At 34.1% G+C, this 22662-nt stretch overlaps 1 protein-coding gene across 1 annotated transcript in view; it reads left to right on the top strand.

Moving 5' to 3' along the window:
• UGGT2 (UDP-glucose glycoprotein glucosyltransferase 2) overlaps positions 1-22144 on the top strand; it is a gene marked incomplete at its 5' end in the record, with an annotated part of 86258 nt that extends 64114 nt beyond the window's left edge. Inside the window, 13 exons of the mRNA XM_084512106.1 lie at positions 1596-1785; positions 2697-2855; positions 4033-4118; positions 10227-10311; positions 11842-11924; positions 12801-12899; positions 14778-14862; positions 15203-15385; positions 16605-16765; positions 17063-17177; positions 18859-18975; positions 20647-20791; positions 21293-22144. Coding sequence (XP_084368232.1) covers positions 1596-1785; positions 2697-2855; positions 4033-4118; positions 10227-10311; positions 11842-11924; positions 12801-12899; positions 14778-14862; positions 15203-15385; positions 16605-16765; positions 17063-17177; positions 18859-18975; positions 20647-20791; positions 21293-21315 — 1531 coding nt within the window. The 3' untranslated portion in view covers positions 21316-22144. The remainder of the gene's footprint in view (positions 1-1595; positions 1786-2696; positions 2856-4032; positions 4119-10226; positions 10312-11841; positions 11925-12800; positions 12900-14777; positions 14863-15202; positions 15386-16604; positions 16766-17062; positions 17178-18858; positions 18976-20646; positions 20792-21292) is intronic.
• Between the last annotated feature and the right edge of the window lie 518 nt (positions 22145-22662).

Genomic DNA, 22662 nt, shown 5'->3' with positions numbered 1-22662 from the left:
AGAAAAAGTGGGTAAGTATATGGTTTCTTCTGTTGCATTAATTATTTTTTTTAATAAAAGTTGAATGTTACTGAAGTAATTGTCTAGAAAAATTTCTAATTCTAAGAAATCAAACATTGCATCACAGAGGAGTGATCTAGTCCCTCAAATACCCCTGTCATAAACAATCCCTGTAGAAGTCAGTAGAGAGTATTTCATGCCTGTGGACGCTTGTAGAGATTATCTACCTATCTTGGTCACATCTTGATTTTTACAGATTCAGTACACTAAATTTAAAGATAAAACTTGTCTGAGTAATGTACAGTCTATACTGGCGAATTCATTTTAATTCATTAAGGACCCAGAAAGCTTTAAATTGAATTTTCTCTTAACTGGCTATAAAGAGTAGGGTTCACCAATTCAGTTACAGACATTTACACTGAAGTGAACTCCCCAGAGAGGACTTCTTTCCTTCTAAGAGACACATTTAAGCATTGCTGTCCATCCCTTTGGCAGAAATTTTGCCTATAATCTTGTCATCAATGAGAGCTGATGATAGTGTCCACCCTTTATCCAGTAGACTAGAGAATGAATTAATTGTCCACAAGACAGAAGGCCTTAGTTTCTATTCAGCTTCAGAGAAAATGAATGCACATCTCTTACATTGCAAGAGTGTGACTTCAGAGTATCTTGTGTGAACATTGTCATGATCACTTTTAAAGCTAGCCACTTTCCAGGTTTTAGAGCTTGTGAAAGGTGAGAAGAAGTGTTCTGGGACCTGCCCTGAGGACAGGTTGTGTTTTTCTCACAGCAGTGTTTTTATTTGAAAAGCCTCCATGTACAGCCTTGTCCAAATACTTTGTGGGAAAACTCCATTCTTCTTACCTTTTTACTTTAAAAAAAAAAAACAACTGTCATAGTAATTAAATGTTTTGTGTTTTTTTTTTCCATATGAATTAATAATTGCTTGCTGCTTTCATTCTGATGGAGAAAGATGGAGATCTTCAGTGCTCATCTTTCTCTGTTCTGATTCTTCTAATTTTGTTGGATATCACTAGAAGAAAGACGGAAGGAAGGAAGGAAATCATCAACATTATGTTGTTTCAAGAATTGTTTCCCTAGGAAACAAGAGTTGGAGAATAGAGAGACCTCTCCTTCCCACTGCTCTCTGTCTTTGCTGCTGCTAGTGTCAGGAACTGTTCCCAAAGACTCTTTTTCCAGCAGACCAGTCCTTCTTCTTAGTTTAGTGATAGAGATTCTGAGAATCCAAGGCAGTAAGTACATAGTCAAGATATTTAGATGCCCCTCTTGGGTATTTTTACTTTCCCAGCCATTAAGAATATAGGTAGAAGCAATGCACATTCCCAGCAAAAATTTATCCAAAACAAATAGTTCTGTGCATCTACCAACCCATTTGAGAGAGTGTATGCATTGTCTGACAGTATTCCACAGCATTCTGTAAGAGCAGGGAGATGCCATGCCTCCAAACATCATTAATGTGGTGAACATTCACTACATTATAGCATACTATGGAAGAACATCGTATCTGCAACTCAGCCTTCATACTTATTTAACATGGAGCTTTTTTTGTTTTTTTAACACTTCTTTTTCAACAGCTTCTATCGTTTTGTTCTGGAACCAGAATTAATGTATGGGATCAACAAACACCTTCCTTCTGAACCTGTGGCAAAATTCTTAGAATTGCCAGAATCGCTGCTTTTGACTCTAAACATGATCACTCCTGAAAGCTGGTTGGTTGAAGCAGTAAACAGTTCCTGTGATCTTGATAACATTCATTTACAGGATGTAAGTAATAATTTGTAAATGTTATAAAACTTGTATTGGACCTTTAACCTCAAGAGGGAAAAGGAATCACAGAATCACAGAATTGTCTAGGTTGGAAGAGACCTCAAGATCATCGAGTCCAACCTCTGACCTAAAATGAAATCTTGTGAGATTTTTGTCTCTGTTTTCTAGAAATGCTTTCTGTGCTAATAATTTGTTCAGTATTTTACCATTTTTATTTTCATTGTCTGTCTTTCCACATTCTCCCTTTCTCTCTCCCTCTTTTTTTTTTTTTCTCTCTCTCTCTCTCAAAGAAGAGTCTTTAAAGAAATCAGTGAAAAGAAACACAGAATGCATAATACAAATAAAAGTACTTTATCTGCTATGTTGAGCTTTTAATGTTTATGGAAGTATGCAGGTTTTTTGAGATTAAAAAAAAAAAAAAAACACCTAAAAAAGGGATTCTGTGTGTTGTGTTATTTTTCTATTTCTCTTTAATTTTTAAAATGTATTTTTGGTAGAAATAGGATTAAACTGCTTATATCTTAAAGTAAACCTGAATATATTGCTGCTTATTAATATAGATAAAAACATAGATTTTAATATTTAATTAATTTTTAGTTTCTTTTTTTTTTTAATTATGTGAATTTGGAAGGTGTATCATAAAAGTGAAGTTTGGGATTTATCTTACCAAAGCTGAGGTGTCTCAGCTTTCCCAAAAGTCAATGGAGAGAAGGTTCTTCTAAATTTGTCCTTTTTATCTTGGATACCTATTTTAACATAGAGAGAAGTTCCCCCTGGAGGAGCCTTTCTCTTGTTTTTGACAGTTGAAGTTAGGTGAGATAAATCCCAAACAACATGCTTGTCATTGTAAAATGTTACTTTTTCCACATAGTTAAGTGATGTAATCTAGTAAAATATTCCTTTCACAGATAAAAGGGACTGTTACAGCAGAATATGAACTGGAATACATATTGCTTGAAGGACATTGCTTTGATGTGACAACTGGACAACCTCCTCGAGGGTTACAGTTCACCCTGGGCACAAAAAATAATCCTGTCATGGTTGATACTATTGTGATGGCCAACTTGGTAAGTATTAAGTACAAAACAGTCATACAAAACCAATTGCACACTCCTCATAAGTATTCTGTATGAGATTTTTGTTCTTAATAGAGAAATCCATTGTTGTTCTAAATGGAGAAATCCATTTCTCTGTGTTGCAAAATTACCAATGTTAAAAGTGGAGTATCCTGGAGTTGAGACCATCCACAAAAGATGTGCATCTCTGATTTACCCAGCTTTTTCCTCACACTGTTAAAATCCAATATAGATTTTAGTTTAGCTTAATTTTAGACCCTTATCTGAAGTGCCTAATCTTGGAGCCTTAAGTCAATAGTAGGAGGTAGATATCCTCAGATGAAGATTCCACCAATAAACATAAGGTACAAATCACTTTCTGATTAAAATAACCATTTTTGTTAAAAAACGATCCAAGCAAAGAAGGCTCCTATTTTAGTTCAGTTAAGTGCTTAAAGCCTTTGTGGACAAATCCACACCTCAGAATTCCTCTGGTCACCTGAATTATTTCTATTGGCATCAGTTTGTAGAGCAGAAGATCTTGTGATTCCTGAACTGAAAGACATATTTTGTCTTGTCTAAGCTAATTTGATAGAGAAAGATCAAAACTTCAGTGAATAAGATCTGTCACCTATCTGCCATTCTCAGTTCTCTGTGAAAATTGTATCACAAAGAATGAAATGCTTAATAAACTGTGAATCTTTGACTTTTACACAAGTTCTGAAAACTTTCTCAACAGCAGAAGGTGTTCAACATGATGAAGCTTCCATGTTTGTTTCCAAAGCTTGTTTCATCTGGCTTTCACACAGTGATACCTGTATGCAATATTCCTAAATTGGAAAAGAGTTGTGTTGACTTTAAAGTTGTTACAAACAAAAAAATTTAATTTCAAAGAAGCCTTTCTGCTTAGAGTCTATTTAATAATTCATGTCTTTACTGCTCACTTACTGTTTTAGATGAAGATTTTATATATGCCTCAAATTCAGCTAGAAACAAACAGAACACGTTAATATGGACATACAGGAAAGGTGATACTATGCCATATTACATGCAGGATTAGTGTGTCAGTAGGTAGTGTTTATCGACCTTGGCTGCAGTACCAAATGTTCTGTAGTTGATGTTTGGATATTTACATGGTTGATTATGAAACACTGACAGAACAATTGCCTGTCTTTTTACTTTTTCATAGGGGTATTTTCAGCTGAAAGCAAATCCAGGTGCTTGGACACTGAGATTGCGTAAAGGGAAATCTGAAGAGATTTATCAGGTGTTTTCGTAAGTATTAATCTGTCCTTAGGAAACAAATGAATCTGCTAAAGTTCAACATATTTTGAAAAGATCTGACAGTACTGAAGAAAAATGAACAAAAATAAAATTAAAAAGTAGAACAGGAACCAAATGATGATTCAAAGTTTATAACAGATGCCTTAATTCCTGATAGTGGAAGGGGAAGAAATTATAAAACATAAAAACTATATTTGAAAGTGTTCTTTTTCTGGGTGATTTTTCATAAAATCGAGTTTACTACCTACTAATTTAACTGCACACCTGCAAAGCTAAGTAGCAAAATAAAGAAGTGTTTCATATAATCCCTTTGAGGATGATCTAGAATTGCGTGTGTACACTGAGAGGCTGGAAATAAAGTGGACTGTGTATGATAGATTATACTGTATTCCTAATATTTTAAATACTGTTATAATTTTTGTACTTCTGTCTGGAATCACATTTTCCAAAGCTGCTCAACCAGATTTGATTTATCTGTGACATTTTATCCATGCTTCTAGTCCAATACTGTTTTTAATCTTCCAATACTTCTGAGTAGAGGTGTCTATTGAATGATTTTAGTTTAATTTCAGACTACTTATTCTGCGATGGTGTTTTTCTACTTTCTGCTTCTTGCATTTTTGAAAAGACTGTTGAGATATTTTGTCTTAAGCATTGATCTTTTTCAATATAAATTTAGTATTAGTTGCTTTCTTATTTTGTTCAGTAAGTTCTCCACTCTGATAAGGCATCTCTTCTCTTTACATTGAGCTAGGCTGTAATTTAAAATTCGAAATTGCTTTTGTTTCCATAATTGAAAGACAAGATAGAACAGAAGCATTAAATATTCACCAGTGTATAGTTTTCAAAGTTTTGTTTAAAGGCATGTTTTATTAAGAAAAAGGAACTAATCCACTCTACAGCTTTGTGTGGGATATACCTGACATAAAAAAAAAGTATTTCTCTGTAATAAATGTGGATAGATATGTTCATAATATTATAGTCCTTTTTCTCTTTTTTCTTTATTTTTTTCTAATTTCTGAGCTGAAAATTCTGAGTACAGTTCTTCCTCATGCAGAGGCTCTCCATATATCTCAGTCATCCTTGTTGCTCTTATTTGTTTCTTCTCTAGTTCTGGTCTGTCCTTTTGAGTTGGTTGGCCATAATTAAAGACAGACTTGTGGTGTAATAGCATTGGTAAATTTTTATTGCTTCGTTTTCTATTAAGTACTAATGCCTGATCTCCATTTAGTGCCTTGCTAGGCACTAAACTGGTATTCTACGAAATCTACAGTCTCCAAGATCTCTTTCCTGAGAATTAATAGCTAATTTAAAGCTTCTTATAGCTTAATTATCATTAGGTTTCTTTTTTCTTGTGCAGCAATATCCATTAAATTCTATTAGTACATCAGTACTACTACTTTCATTAAATTTCATTTGCCTTTGTATCATTCTCTCACTGTCAGAAGACTTTCCTGCATTTCTTTAATGTTTTAGATTTGCATAAGGCCAAAATTCTATTTTAAGCTATAGTTTATGTTATAGAAAAATACAGTTATAGAAAGAAACACACTTTGGTAATCTGGATTGCCCATGCCCTGCCATGTTGCCTTTCCAAACAGTGTTGGGATATTTGAAGTCCACCATGAGAACCACAGTCTGTGATCACAAGTCGCCTTCCAGCTTTGTCAAGACTTCATCTAATTCCTCTTCCTGATCAGGCAATTTTTACAGACACCCACCATGATGTCACTTTAACCTCTCTGATCCTTACATAAACTCTGAATAGATTTACTGCTTCTTCCACGGCAAAGCTCTGTGCATTCAACCCATTACTTTGTGCCAGGTGCAAACCATCTTTTTTGACTTCTCAGCATAAGAAGCCTTTGAATCACTCACATCATGTGAGCTTCTCTGCCATTTTTGTGATCCTAATGAGATCGTAGCTTCACAACTACGAAACTTGTAATTTGTTCTGTTTATATCCCATCTTGCATGCATTCCCAGGCAGGCCCCCAGACATGCTGCTTTCTCAGGAGAAGTAGGAGAGCCTTCCCTTAAGCACTTCCTCATTGCTGACATACTTCTAGTTGTTCTTAGTCTTTGGACAGCATTCCCTGACAAACCTGCTGTAAAGCCATCCTTTACTGTGGCAAAATTATGTATCAGGTAGATCCTACCTCTCCTCAGCAGTCCTTTTTCAATGAAGAAGGTTCAATAGCCAAATGCCAAATGCCAAAGCCATCCTTGTAACACCAACTGGTTAGCTAGTTTCCCTGCATGTTGTATGTCACAGGATAGATCTGTAGTATATGAGGGCTTCCTCTTGAAGCTGTGTATCCAGTCCATTGAAGAGAAACATCATAGTTTTATTTTACCTTCAGTTCTTGCCTTTTTTTCCTCTCTCCCTGTAATTATGTGGGCTAAAATAGGTCAATTTTCTCATAAATATTTATTATTACTTGGAAGTCAGGAACACAGTTCCATATGATGTTTAGTCAACAACTGGTATTATAAAATGAGAAAAATGATGACCATGCTTGCTGTTTTGAGTATTTAGTTAATGCATCAGTTCCAGTGTCACAGGGAGGCATGTTAACAGGATATTAAGTTCCTTCTACTTGTTTGCAACTTTCAATTTATTTTGTTTAAGAAATGGCTTACAATCTGTTGAAAAGGCAGAAAAGCTCAGTATTTATCCTAAGAAGGTCACTTAATCTCCACCAACTGTAGCTATATAAGATGCCAAATTTAATATTCAATTTTTAAAGTATATAAACTGATTTATGAAAGGTATTGTAAAAAAATGTAGTGAGCTATAGTTGAATTAAAAAATGAAGCAAAGTGAAACAAAACCAAAAAAAGTGAAACAAATACTTTCTAGGTTGGTTCAAAGGAAACTTAAAACATCTGCAGTTTTTTAAGATATTCTTAAAGATTTTCTGTAAGAAGTAATAAAAATGAGCTTTACTGAGCCTGGCTAAGTTATGTATAATTAATACTTTATGACGAATCTAAAAAATAACATTTATTTAATGTAATTAAAACAAGCCATAGACTTAGAATATAACAGCTAAAGTATGTTTGGGGGGTTGTACCGGCATCTCTGATACTGCTTTTAATGATATCAGTATTAATAGTATCAAACTGCTGTCAGAACTCATGAAACTATTTAATAACATGGAATTTTGCCAAGTGTTATTGCAGGATATTCTTTATTCTTGTACATTAATCAGAGCCACTCCTGTTAAACTGTATTTGACCTGTTCTGTTGAAGCCTGTACATTATAATAGGAGTTTTAGAGGAAATACAAGATTTTGAAGTCACAGCATGCTTAACAACTCAGTGCGTATTTTGCTTCTCTCGTAGTAACATCTAATATACATGCAAGTAATTTATTTTCCTCTGTGTAAACACACAGCTTTTGAAATTAGCTTGCTTTTTTTTTTTTTTTTTTTTTTCTGTCAAATATGACAAGGATCGTTATGTAGAAGCAGCCATACTTGTAAATCGGTGTTATCAATAAATTACCGTGAATGTTAGGAAAATTAAAATCAATATACTCAGCGACAGTCTGAACGCTACTTGTTATTAGAGCTTGGATTCTGTGATGTCAGTAGGGAAACAGGTAGGTATTGCAAGATAATAGTTCATTATAAAGATAGATAGATAGAGCCTCCTGCTGAAAATTTCATTTTTAAAAAGTCAACTGGGTATAATTTATTATATTTTGATGGTATGCAGACTACTTAACTGAGATTTGTATCTTTTGCAATTTGGACAAGGAGTTGTTTGTTCATTCTGAGATTTGAAAGGGTCTCCATTGGAGTGCTTTTTTCTCCATAGGGAAAGTTATAACGTATTTGTGTTTAAAAGCATGTAGGTATTTTGAAACAGATTAAGGCTGTGACCTAAATAGTCTGCTGGACATGTTTAGTTTTATTCAATAATTACGTAGAAGTGATTTAGTTATTGTTAAATATTTAGTAGTGCCATCAGTATGCAAGGCATTTTCATAAGATTTAAAAACAAAGTTGTGCGTGCCTTCAGCGAGTTTATAAATTACACTAACAGCGCCAACCGTGTTCATTAACTTTTGGACAAAGCACAAAGTCCTTACTGTATTTGTTAAAGGAGTTCATACATCATCGTCCCAGTTCTTCCAAACTAGGGGTCATATTCAATGCGTTTTTCTTATGAGCACTGATTTGAAATGTACATCTGTTACATTAATAAAACGGCAACATGCTGAGTATCATGCACAGATACAAGAGGAAAGATCCTCCATAAGATTCAGCACACTAAGTTAAAATTAGAGGAGAGTATGAGGGACTCAGTTTTCTGTCAGAGAGATACTTGCCTCAAAAGAAGTGAACATTTTAGTCTGTAGCCATTGATAATGTAAATGAGTGACTAGGAGTCAAAATGAAGAGAAGTACTCAGTCAAGAAAAGAAAACAGTGTTAAAGTAGGAAATATAAAAAATATGAATGGAGAAACAGGTAAATTATATCAAGACGAGCATTAAGTGTAATTAATGGTAACTCTCATTATTTCCAATACATTGTTCATACTGGGACAGAAGCTCATCACAATGAGCCCAGTGCGGAGTAAAACAGTTGTGAGCTCAGAAAGGTGGAGTTGACAGTGGGGGATCCAGAGAAGAGATATGAGGAGACAAAAGTGATGTTAAATTCATGGCCAAACCAAACAGTTTGAGAGTATTTTAAATACTTTGGAAAACTGTCTTCATCAGTGGAGCTGCAGAGATAGCAACAGAACTCATAACATGGAAATTTTGAGGTAAATGAGTGAACAAAAGAGAAAGTTTTGATTGTGGCAAAGCTAAGGGCAAAAGTAAGACCACTTAAAATCGTGACTGTGCTAGCTGCTGCCATTTCTGCTGTCAACAGAAAAGAGTTTGGCTCTTGTTTTACTATTTTAGAGCTTTTTAATTGCACTACTTATGGTGGAGATCAATGCCCTTTTATATTGAGTGCTGTGATAAGAAGACAGTTCTTGACTGACTGTTCATATATGCAATATTTTAAAAGTGTGAAAGTAAAACTGAATTGGTGGAAAGGTCAAGATAATTCTGAACATTGTTTTCTGCAAAAATCTCTATGAAACTTAGTGATCATGGGTTTTAGGGAAGTGTATTAAATAGAAAATACGGGTAAATATATAAAATCCTGTCACTTTTATGTAAGTAAAATGAAACAGATTGAAGAAAAAAAAAAGGAGGGGGTTGCAGATCACTTTCTTAAACCAAGGTTTCTATGTGTAGCTGTGGCAAGGGGAAACCATATAATGGCATTAAAAGAAAGAAAGGATTGAAGGAAAAATATATGGGCTTTTGAGACATAAGAGCTATAAAATTTGAGAATTATGCTATTACACTGCAACACAGAGAGACACCAACACTTCTCATACTTCTTACTGAGCGGATGAGTGCAATTTAGAGATGCCTGAATAGCTTTAAATTGATGTTTGGGGGCAAATGTTCATGTGGTGCATTGCTTACAGCCCTGTCTGTTACCAAAACCAACCATTTTTACCAGCCTTACTCGTTCAGCACTGTGATGAAGCTTTCACCAGACCTTTTAAAGTAGATTTATTTTAAAAGTACATTTAGTGCCATCACAAAGCAATTTTCAAGATTTTTTCCATATTTGAGAAATGAAATGTAGTTTAATATTTTAATACAATCTGTATCGTAGAGCTTAGGGATATGGTTTAGTGGGGATTGTTAGCGTTAGGTCAGATGTTGGACTCGATGATCTTGAGGTCTCTTCCAACCTAGAAATTCTGTGATTCTGTGATTCTGTATCTGTATAATGCATAATAATATATTCAGCTCTAGATTGCTGCATTTTTTCATTGGTTAATAAAATTTCCTGTAAAAATTCAAATTAAAAAGTGAGGATTAAAACTGAGGGCAATGACTAGGTATGAATAAAGCTCAGGAAGTGTCTGAAGTTAGGATGTAATTAGGTGCAAGTGAAGAAATTTTGTTTCTATAAATACAAGCAATCCTAAACCTTATCCTCTAATTAAACACAAGTGATAATGCATGTTTTAATGAGTTAGTACATTTGCACATTTTTTTTCCCCTCACAGCCATGAAGGAACAGATTCTGTAGCTGACCTGGCTGATGTTATTGTGGTATTAAACAACTTCAGAAGCAAAATTATCAAAGTTCAAGTATGTAAAGAGATATTTTGTCTGCACTATTTCTTTATATATGACTAAAGCTCACATGTCTTAGGCTATATTTAAATGGCACAAATATGCTGGAACATATAATTTAGACTTTGTAAATTTAAATAAGAGAAGGGTACGTAAATTAATCTGGTTAATTTGATAGAGTCAGGTTGTACTAGTTGTGTGGGAGATTGTTAAATAGCTTTTAAAACAATACATTTGTGTACATAACATATATAGGATTTAATTCATCTACTTTAAGGTGTCTAAGACTGGTCTGCAGTCTGAATTAGGTGCTGTAAACTCCTTCTCTGCTTAATAGAATGAGAAAGACAGTCCAGAGGACTGACTTCTCATCACAGCTTAAGACGATTTAAAACAAGGGATGATCACCTCTTGAGGCATCCGGTTCTGCCCTGTGACTGGGGATGGACGTAAAGTCCCTTTTAAGTCCAGATTCCAAAATGGAAGCTAAAATTAGGCATGATGAATTCTGCCCTAAGTTGTCAAATCTGTGTAAATGAAATTACTTTAAATATATATCAAAAAAAAAAAGAAACAGAAGTTATATTATGTAAATAATATTTTTTTTTTATGTGTACTTGGTATGTCCTATCCTAATATCAGACACTGAGAAGCCTAGAGAACTATATAAACATAAATAGAAAGAAATATTTTAAAATCATTTATTTCCTGAGTATCTTCCCCAGTTCTTTAATAGTAATTTTCCAGAACCTTAAGAAAACAAGTAACATTCTGGAGGGTGAGGAGACTGCCTTTAAACTACAGAGAAGGGGTAAAGGGTGCCAGCTTGCTTTAAATAAGAAAAATATTTTATATGAAAAGTGGTGCATTTTAGAACCACTTCAGTGATATCTAGGATATGGCTTCAGCACCATTAGTTAAAAGGACACTTAGTGTGAAGAGAAGTCTGCAAGTGTTAATTTGACAGTGTAAACATGAGAAACTGCTATGGTTGTAACAATACATTCAAACACCTAGTTTTGGAAGGTGTTTGGATTTCAGAAATACTTGTTTTTTAATCAAGGAAATTAAGGTCGGCAAACAAAATGAGTTTGGCACCTTATTTAGTATCTGAGTAAGACAACAGAAATGGCTTAAGTTTTACAGGAGAGTGTTTCAGACACGGATTTGTCACCTTCCCCTCGTGAAGAGATTATGAGAATCAGGTTTCCCTTCAATACACGGTGCACCACCCTGCTACTCTTCTCCTGTCCACTAATGTCTGTATCACAAAATCACACCTTTATCTTCTGTCCGGGAGGAAAATGAGCTATGATACTTTGCTTCTTGTTACAATATGTTCTGTACTTATTTTTAAAGTATGAAATGACATTTTTTACAGTCCAGTTTAACACAGTTCAGTAACTATTTTGCTGAAATAGGAATTGGTAAGATGTTAGTCAGGCTCACCAGTAAGTCCACCATTGTTTGATAGCATAATTGAAGTAGAAATTATTATCAACTAACTTCCCAAATAACATAAATTCATTTATCTTATGTGACTAGGTACAGAAAAAGCCTGATAAAGTGAATGAAGATCTCCTTACTGATGGAATAACAGAAAAAGGAAATTTGGAATCAGTTACAAGGTAATAAATAAATTGTTTATATTTTAACTCTGCCAGGACATGTTTATTATTCCTCATACTGTAAGCGTTCCTTAGTTGATAGTGATACAAACATGTGAAAAGACCTGATGTCTCCCTAAGGGATTTATAATATAGATAAAAGGGGGAAAGAGACAAGTTATGGTGTCTTGTACATCTCATTATTTCTTTTTTAATCCTTTCTTTCCATTTCTAGTTCCTGCTCATTTTCTCCGTCAATGTTATTATTGTTTTGCTGTGGCAGGGAATCAATCTCAATATGTGTAATGTGTTACTCATCAGTATCAAACTGAACATCAAAAAGCAGGCTATGATGCTATTTCTCTGCTGCTAGACAAAAATTATGAAAGCCCATGAAGTCTGTTTAAATATGTCAGTGAAATACCTCTTGAAGTTTGACTTTTGTAAATAATTGTAATAAACTTTTCTTCAGACCCTCACTCAATAAAGTTCTTAGTTGATCTTCCCATTGATTCAAAGTTGTAGCTCAGGAGCATGAGCTCAAGTCCTGCAGTTTGTCTGCCGGCTTCTTCCGATCTAGAAACTTCTCACATATCCTTCCTCTTTAGTATGGAAAAAAGTCACAAACACTGTTTGGGACTGGGACCTTTCTTTTTGACTGAAAAAAAATGAGACTGCAGTTGTGCCATCCTTTGTCCTGAATGAGTATGAGGTGTTCTTCCCAAAAGATTTTGGTATCTTAGGGATGTGCAGAAAAAATAAAAACATAAGCATATTCAGCTACTGTAGGATGAGTATGTCTTTTGTGTGTTTTCTGACTTGTGATTATTTACAATCTCAATGGTAATGTAGTAGTGTTTTCTTTATGTTTATATAATAATTCAATTATTTTCTTAGTTTTTCAGAAGAAATTCCACCAGAAGAGAAGGAAAAAAAAAGTGATATTCTTAATATATTTTCAGTCGCTTCAGGCCATTTATACGAACGTTTTTTAAGGTAAGTAAAGGTTCAAAAAGTTTAAGCAGCATAAAGAAGCTGACTTTTCTAACAAGGTGGCGTGTTTTAGCCTAGCAGGCAGCTCAGCACCACACAGCCACTCACTTGCACCTTCACCAGTGGGATGGGGGAGAGAGTCAGAAAGGTAAAAGTGTGAGAACTGCTGGGTTGAAATAAAGACAGTTTAATAGGTAGAGCAAAAACTGCACATCCAAGCAAAGCGAAACAAGGAATCCATTCATTACTTCCAATCAGCAGGCAGGTGTTCAGCTACTTCCAGGAAAGCAATGCTCATCATGAATAACAGTTACTTCAGAAGATGAACACCTTAACTCCAAATGCCCCCCCCTTACTCCTTTATCCCAGATTTATTGCTGAGCTTGACACCACACAGTATGGGATATCTCTTCGGCCAGCCTGGGCCAGCTGTCCTGGCTGTGTCCCGTCCCAGCTCCTGGTGCACCCCCAGCCTCCTTGCTGGCAGGGCAGCATTAGAGGCTGTAAAGTCCTTGGCTCTGTGCAAGCACTGCTCTGCAACAGCTAAAACATCGGTGTGCTATCACCACTCTTTTCATCAAAAATTCAAAACACAGCACTCTACCAGCTACTGTGAAGAAAATTAACTGCATCCCAGCTAGTATCAGGACATAAGGCATAAAGAAGGACCAACTTCATCTCTGAGAACAAAGTATAGATGTTTAAAAATATCACTGTTCTTTGAAGAAAGAAAAATGTTCTCCGTGCCTTTCATGAGTGCATGTGCTAGGTGCGAACAAAAAGGATGAAGTTCAGCCTCTCTTTTTGAAGACATAGCAGCAGTGACTTATTAGAAGTTGTATCTATTCACGTTAAGTCCAAACTATGGATTCTTCTGTGTACATATGTGACTTCTATTTAATATCTCAGTGGACATGGATTATTCAATAAGCAATGATTGCTTTGAATGAATTCTTAGTTCGGCTTAATCTGTTTACCACTATTTCTCTGTTACTTTTCTTATTTCCATGAGTCATGCTTGTTTACAGATGTCAGATCTAGTGATTTCATTTCCTGAACGGCAATTGCACAATTCTGTCATGCATATCTTTTTGGAAAGTAGTATTTTGTATGTATTAACTGTTATTTCTTAGTAGTCAGACAGAGTTTGAATGTCTGCGTTTCTTTTCCTTCAGACTTCAACAGCCTTCATAAAAGGAAAGACTTGTTTACTGTAAAGGAGAGAAAATTAATTTTTAAATATTTTGCATGCTTCTTTACTGTACTGTAAGGTTTATTACTCCATGATTTTCAAAGCAGACTTGACATCTTCACACGCTTCACAAGTTATTGCTTATCTGTCTGGTTTCACCAAACAAATGTGAATTGCAAAGAATGGAACCCAAAATAAGGGTTTAACTTTTTTCACATACCTGAACTATTTTTTTTCTTCTTTTTAGAGTTATCAAGGGTTTTCTGAACAGGATCTTAGCTTGAACCATGCTTTCTCTTTCTCACTGTTTTTCTTTTCAGCAACCTATTAAACTCAATATATTCTAAAATAAATAATCTCAGTAGCCTAGTTAACATTAGGGATTAATCGTTATTCTAATTTATTGTCAGGCTCCTCTTTCATGGTAAAACTTGTTAAGAGATCCACTTTTGAAACTTTTTTCTAATACTGCTTGTTCAGGATGGATCAAATACATCTATCTCAAAGTGGTCTCGAATGTGTGCTTTTTAAAGCTTTTTATAGATATGTTATAGATAATAGATATAAATTTCCATTTAAGGTGGGTTAAGAAAAGTTACAGTTAGAAAGTTTCAGCACCATTCGGGTGCAGTTGAAATATAATGACCTGTGTGTATCGGTTTGCTCATTATAGACTTCTATTTCCACAGAATTATGATGCTTTCTGTTCTACGTCATACAAAAACACCAGTTAAATTTTGGTTTCTGAAAAACTATCTCTCCCCAACATTTAAGGTAGGAGAAACATCTTTCTTTAAAATTTTAAATACTTACAAAAATTGTTACAATTGAGAAATTATATAATTAAAATTTAAATTTGTGGCTGGAAATGACCTCAAGTATAAGTTTCTTCTTTTCTGGAACCCCAAACCCAGTGATAGATTACAGTTCATTATCTTCTGATATCTATGAGCCTGAAAAAAATGCTTTTTATATTTGTAGAGCTGAGGATACTTCTAGAATTAAAGAAACATTTAAAAATCATAATTTATGTGATTAGTAAGGTCAACAGAGCTACAACTGTGTCAAGTCTTTGTGTGTCACATAAACTTAAAGTTTTTGGATCTTCTTCTAGGATGTTATTCCTCACATGGCGAAAAAGTACGGATTCAAGTACGAATTAGTACAGTATAAATGGCCTCGCTGGCTTTATCAGCAGACAGAAAAGCAACGAATTATCTGGGGCTACAAAATCCTTTTTCTGGATGTTCTTTTCCCTTTGGCTGTAGATAAAGTAATATTTGTTGATGCTGACCAGGTAAGAAAAAATAAAACTGTATAAATGTATGAGGAATTTGTTTTGGTTTAAATTGATCCAGTTTCATTCCCTGTGGCCATTCCGTCCAAATGTTGGTCTCATAGGACTGTTGCTGTTGCTGTACAAACAGAACCAGGAGTGTTGCAGAACATGAAACAAAACAAAGTCACTTGTCTTTAGTCATGTAGAAACTAAGAGTCTCATCAGAGTAAGTTGCTGAAAATGTCCATGGAGAGACAAAGGCACCTGGAGAGATAGGTGTGATCTTAAAGGTGCATTTCATTAAGGGCATATTGGAATGATTCAATCCCCGGGCTGATTATCTTCTCCACTCTGTGGAAGGGGTCTGAGGTGATTACTTCAGACTATTTGACCAACAGACTAATTTTTGAGATGAATTCTGTCTCTTTTGTTATTGAATTTGCATTCAGTCTTTCACTCAGAAATGAGTATTGTATAATTTAATGAAAGGTAACGTGCTTCAATATCAGATAGGATATTGAAGAGTCTGTCACATGGTTATTAAAAATCTCAGAAAAAAATATTATCTATTTTGATGCTTTTCCAAAGCTTGGGGTAAATTAAATTCAGATGTAGCAATGCAGACTGCAGCTTTCTGCAATTTCATCTGTATAATGTATTTTTATTGGTTTTCCGTCCTAAATACTGTAAGGATTTCTCTGCACTCTAGAAGAAATTTTTTACCACTGATAAATTAGATTGGTGGGGTTTGATGAAAGAGTGGTCAATTAGTAAAGAAAGAACATTTGTAAAATGGACTTGTAACCTATTTTTAAAAGTACATTGCTGTGAGGTACAAAGATTTTCAAATGATGCCTTAATTTTTGAGTGTCCAAGCTAATGTAACAGATAAGGATAATTTTTTAGAAGGGAGATTCTCAATAGATTTTCAAAGTTATACTACTGTATTAAGGGAGTTTAATAGGGGGCAATCAGAACAGAGGCCCATAAATTAAAATTAATTTGTTTTATTTAATTTACTTTTTAAATGTGTTCCACAGTTGGCCACAGAATACACATAGATTTTTTCTTGAACTAGAATTAGGTGAATATAATTCCAATGGAATACTTTATTTACACTGTATTGTTGTAGTGTCTCAGTTTTATTAAAAAACATAAACTTCAGTCAGTTTGCTGACCCTCATATGCACACGTTAAAAACACTATTAAGTAATAAAATGTTTTTATTCTTATTTAGATTGTGAGAAGTGACCTGAAAGAACTCAGAGATCTAGATCTAAAGGGAGCTCCTTATGGATACACGCCGTTCTGTGACAGCCGTAAGGAAATGGATGGGTACCGTTTCTGGAAATCAGGGTACTGGGCATCGCATCTTGGGAAAAGGAAATACCATATTAGGTAGGAGAAATTCTACATATTTTTATGCAGTTTGCAGAAATGATTCATATCTAGGTCTTGGTAGTGAACAATGAAGTGTTCACAAGCAGTTGCCTTACAGTCATTCTCAGCAAGAAATTAATTTTTCTAAATTCAGATGATACATTGATTTCACTTTTTATTGTAACTTCAGCTATTTACTTAAAATAATATCATTTTAGCATCTGAATAGTTTTTGCTTTCTTGTTACTTTTTATATTAATGTTATCAAAAACAACATGAAACTGCAAGTCTTGATTCATATTTTTATCTTTGTAGTGCCTTATATGTTGTGGATCTTAAGAAGTTCAGAAAGATTGCAGCAGGAGATAGGCTTCGGGGCCAGTACCAAGCTCTCAGTCAAGATCCAAACAGTCTGTCAAATCTAGATCAGGTATATTTAGGTTTAAGCAATTACGTTTTTCTTTATCTTTCTCAGTATGCATGGAATAACTTTTTATCTCAATGCATGTTATATAATTCTGAAATTATTTGCCTTTTTTGCTGTTGCAGAACATTTTTTGGTGTCCATACGAGCACAGTTCAGAAAACATAACAAAGTGATTATTACTTTAAATAATGGTTTGATATGAAGAAAAGAAGGAAAAAAATAGCAGAGGGAACAAGTGTATTGCACTGCTTGCCTTTATCTGTACTTGTTCTATGTAAACTTGTGTGTTTTCTTAATTATAATCTTCTATTCTGATAATGGTAATTACAGTCTTACCTAGCAGGTTTTTAAATTTTTATTTTCCCATTAATGTTAATTTAATTTACTTAATCTAAGTGCTAATGCAGTCTTGTGGTTGCTGAGTCACCCTGGTTTGACCAGGGTCTTCATCTTCATTCTCCACCAATTTTTAAAGCTAGGTGAGATAAGTGAGTATGCAAATCACAAGCGTGTAAGTACATTGTAGTCTCTCTCCTTTCTACTCCATTTAACAATTTTGTAAATTCGCAACTTTAAGAGTTACTGTATTAAATTAGGAATCGTGATTTCATTTTAAGAGTCAGAGAGGCACAACAGAAAAACAACCTCTTTTCTCTTGAAATTGAAGTAATGATAAAACATTTATTTGGTCTTCCTAACATTCATAGAATTGAAGTTTTTCAAAAAAGGAAACATTTAAATTAACGTTAAAATGTCTTGACACAGCATACTTCTATTTTAGTAGTTAGCTAGTGTAGTTTTTCCATGCTAATGACTATATTTGAATTAAATTACATGCTTTTTGTAACACAGCTGTATGTACTATTTTATTCTGTCACATTTAGCAATGTGTATTGGCAAATAAGACACGACTAATACTTGAGTACTGACGTTTATTTTTTAACTGTTATGTAGGGGTTGTGCATGTGAAGGAGCTTATGAATGGATCTACCAATTACACTTATTATTTTTAACCATGGTCAGAGTACCCGTACTGTAAGACTGCCTGGGATTCTTCTCTTTTGTAAATGCTATTGGCTACATTCAGCAAAATATTGGTTCAGTGCTTTCATTTTGATGAGAGTATTTGAATATACAATAAATGTGAAAAAAATGCAATTTTAAGTTAAGTAAGAAAGTTTAATCGCTTTTCCTTTTCATACTTAAGTTTCTGGAATCTGTCTTCCTAAAAGAAGGCTAACTTCAGAGTAGTGTCATAATCCTGGGTTATGTGCTTTTGAGCATTTTTTTCAAATCAGAGGAATGGAAATATGGTTAAGGCGCTTTAATAACTGCGCACGGTCTAATTCTGCTAGGAGTATTTAGCAGATGGCATGTGGTGTCCAAACTATAAGTGTCAGATAGCAGTATAAGTTATGTCAAACTAAGGAAAGACAGATGTCAGTACATGACAAAAATACTAGAGAAGTAAGAGGTGGACATTTTGAATGGAAATTTCAAAATGAAAATTTCAAAATGAAATTTTGAATCTATTAGAAAAGGAGTCAGATGAGCACATAGAAGGAGACCTAAGAACAACTTGCAGAAGTGGTATCAGACAAAAGATATTCTGTGGAATCTCTTCTGAGTAATTGTAGTTACCTCAAAACTCAATTCTAATTTATGATTCTACAAACTTTTACAGGATCTTCCCAATAATATGATTCATCAAGTAGCTATTAAGTCTCTCCCTCAAGAATGGCTTTGGTGTGAAACCTGGTGTGATGATGAATCCAAGAAAAAGGCTAAAACAATAGACTTGGTAAGTTGATTTTGAGTTAAATTAATTTTATAGATTTAAAAAAATATATATTACAATTTCTGTACCTTTTGACATATGCGTATGTGATATCATGGAGCCAGCCTTGCTGGAAGGTATTGGAACAGGAGTTTCCTTTTGACAAATGCCTGAATACATACAACTTTCCTCCATTCCTCCAAGAGCTATCCTGTATGCTCTGTACCAAATGAGCTTATGCTGAAGCTGAAAACTGAAAATTAAGTGCTGCCATCATAACTGGATAGGATCAGTTTTTTTTCACTCCTGTACATGTATTTGCCCTCCTTTTTTTTTTTTTTTTTTTTTTTTTCCCCCTCCATTTTCAGCCTGGTTAGTAGAATTATCATGAAGTACTGCTAATAGCTCTTTGAGTTTTGTGTGCTGCTACCTCTGCTGAACCTGCTGTGCAGAGGAGTAATATTATTATGACTCTTTTTTTCTGTCCATTTCACCACTATAAATGAAGATAGAGCATAGCTTAAAAAGAATAAAGCTGGATAACCTGCATTTAGAAAGCAGAAAATATCTGTCTTTGGGAATTGAAACAGAGAGAGAAAAAAATCTGCTGTGGCATTATTACCACAACCCATTTCCCCCCTTCATTTCTTGAAAACCCCCACTCAGTGTGAGTGAAACTTCAGAGCCATAAGTCTGAAGAAAAATAGACAACTGGAATCTGGTGCAAATATTCCGTATGGAAAGAGCTATGTGTCTTTACAGTTAAAATAAGCTTTTTTGTGTATGTGCTAAACATGGCTACTGTCTATTCTAGAAAGTAAAAGATTGAAATTTAAGTTACTAGACTATCTTTCAATCCCCAGTATCATGTCACTTTTTATTATGGTTTATAGTTATAATATTTTATGAAAGTAACCATTTTCTAGATAACACTAGAGGAAGCATCACAATCTTAATAGAAAACATGATATCAGTTTTAATTTCAATGTGCTAATGTATACCTTGTATACTCCATGTAACTATGTCTAAATATTAGTAGTCTTCTGGTAGCTAAGTCTCTACTATCCATATGGTCAGGAACACACAGAAAAAAATAAATTATTTACAATAAAATGTTTTAAACTATTTAAAGAGGGGTTATTTACAATTTGTTTTTTTTTAAATGATTATCCAGGTAACTGACCTTGCACATTTTGTCCTTCAAAGAACTCATAAATGCTAACAAGATTATTGTTAGGTATGAGATAAGTGAGAGCAAAGAAATATGTTTGAGACTTCAGATATTTCTGTGGGCTGCTTTATATAAAATATCAGAATCTTAACCAGATATTTAAACTGAATCGTGATAAGAAAATACGGTAAACAGCAGTTCTCTGCAAAGTAGTAAGATTATTTTTTGCATAAATGACTTTTTATTATGCTTTGCTATATTAATGTCAAGTTTCATTATTTGCTGCAAAGTAGTTTTCGTTTGAAGTTAAACTTATTTTTCACTTTGAAGTAAATTGTAGACCACTTTGAAACATTCAGATTATTGTACTAATCAACATATGAATACATAGCTAGTTTTTAGCAATAATGTGCGTTCTGCTGTTTATTGTCAGTGACACTGAGGAGCTGATCACTTACAGTTCCTTGGAGAGGTGGTGTTTTCACATTGGCTTTCTTTACATCTAATATGTTTCAAACTTTCAGTGTAACAATCCCCAAACCAAAGAACCGAAACTAAAGGCTGCTGCCCGGATTGTTCCTGAATGGGTTGAATATGACACTGAAATACGGAAGTTAATAGAGCAAATTGAAAAAGAGAAGAAAAAGCAAACATCATTCTTTCAAAAAGGTAACTTACATGCATATTCATCTGTTAATTCTTTAAAATAATCTATCTGAAATGAAGATTGGAATCAAAAGGCACATACATTGCGTCGTTGTAGTTTTCCCTTCAAGAAATTTTGCACTGAGACTCATTTGAAGTGAGTGTCACCCCACCTATGCTCCCCTCCTTTCAGATTTTACGCATCGTCTCCATGAATTTCCATGACACTGTCTCCTTGTCCAGTACATTTCTCCATCTTCAGACTGTAGTTTACAAGTTTCCCTGACACTATCAGTCTCCAGTCTCGAGTCAGAGAACAAATGCCCTTTTTTAGTATAAAGGATTCTTAGTAGTTTTTATTCTTATTTAAGCTTATGGTCAGCTTTTAGCAAGGCTCTAAAAATGAAGTGCATGTTGTTGACTCTCTTAGCAGTAAATAGACAATAAAGAGCTTTCTCCATGTTTTACAAAACCAGTGATTAAGTTTCTATGTAATGGTGATACGATTTTTTTCCTTGGTTACAGGTTTGAAGCACGATGAACTTTAGCATCACCTGTAAAAATCAATGGTGACAGTGCAATAGTCTTCTGCAAAAGACTGACTGGAAGTTACGAAAGCTGCATTGGCACTATTGTTAACATTCTTCAATGTGAAGTGAAATATTTTATAACTTATGGTGTTATTTAAAAATGTTAAATGAAATGTAAAGAACAGAAGAGACAAATCAACAGGTACTTGCTTTTATTTAAACCAGTGTAGAGTAGCTTTCCTCGTTTCTTTGTTTTTCTTTTCCTTCTCTAAAAGACAGTTTGCCCAGAGAATTTTACACTATAAACTATGATGTATTCAACTCCTCAGAGATTTACCTTGTCAGCAGCTGGGGGGAGCAGTATTAAATATGTATATGAAAACTGTTTTGTGCGTATTACATGCATTGAGTACATGTATTTAAATATAAAGAATTTTGGTTATATATCCATAGTTTTGTCCTTGAAGAAATGCTGCGGTCACAAGAAAAATTATCTTTGTAGCAAAGACATGATACAAAAAATAGCCTGAACAATTTAGACCGCAGGAATCTAAATCAACTTTGAAGCTTACTGAAGCAAGGAATGTAATTATTCATTTTTTTATACAGGATTGCTGCACTTTTACTACTAACTTGAAATAAACCATTTTTGATTCTTAAGCTCCTTTTGGTCACCTAAGTAGTATGCCATAAGATTCCATTATGTGTTTTTTGGTTAAGATAACTTCCAACCAGCCTGCATTGAATCAGAAGGTCAGTACCTGAAAGATGTTTCCATTCAGTTTTGATTATCATTATTTTGTCCAGAAATTAAAATAATAAAATACTTGATTAATTTTGACTGTCAGTGGTGTCTACTGTAATTTTATAAATACGTACTCACAAAAACTGTTGCTCTAATGGGCTACTGATATTCTGATCTACAGAAACTGCAGTGAAAAATTCTTGCAATGCACGTTTGAAAATAGAAATTTTGTTTCTTAACCTAGTACCTGCAGTACGTGCTCTGTTTCTTAGCTTGTGCTCATGTTCAAAATAGACTGGATGAGACCACAAATTCTTATAAGAAGAGCTTAATAAAGTATTTCAATCTAAATGCTTGTAATTATAAAAGATAATGTACTTTGCACTAAGTGGGTAAATCAATCATCAGTTGCACATTTCCATACCAGCAAATAAGTGAATGAATGGAAAGAATAATGAAGCATATTTTGTATGCAGTCATCGTTCTCAGGTGTAGGTTATTTGAAAGCACTTCCTCTAAGAGCAGGTATTTATAATCATGCTTTGCTGACATTTTTAAAGTCTTAGTGATATGAGACATGCAAATTTTTTACAGGCTTTTATTTCTTACGTTGTATTACC

The sequence above is a fragment of the Aythya ferina genome, assembly GCF_964211825.1.
Source record: "Aythya ferina genome assembly, chromosome: 1".
NCBI lineage: Eukaryota > Metazoa > Chordata > Aves > Anseriformes > Anatidae > Aythya > Aythya ferina.
The sequence above is the reverse complement of the archived record's forward strand: the minus strand, read 5'-3'. Positions and strand labels throughout refer to the sequence as shown.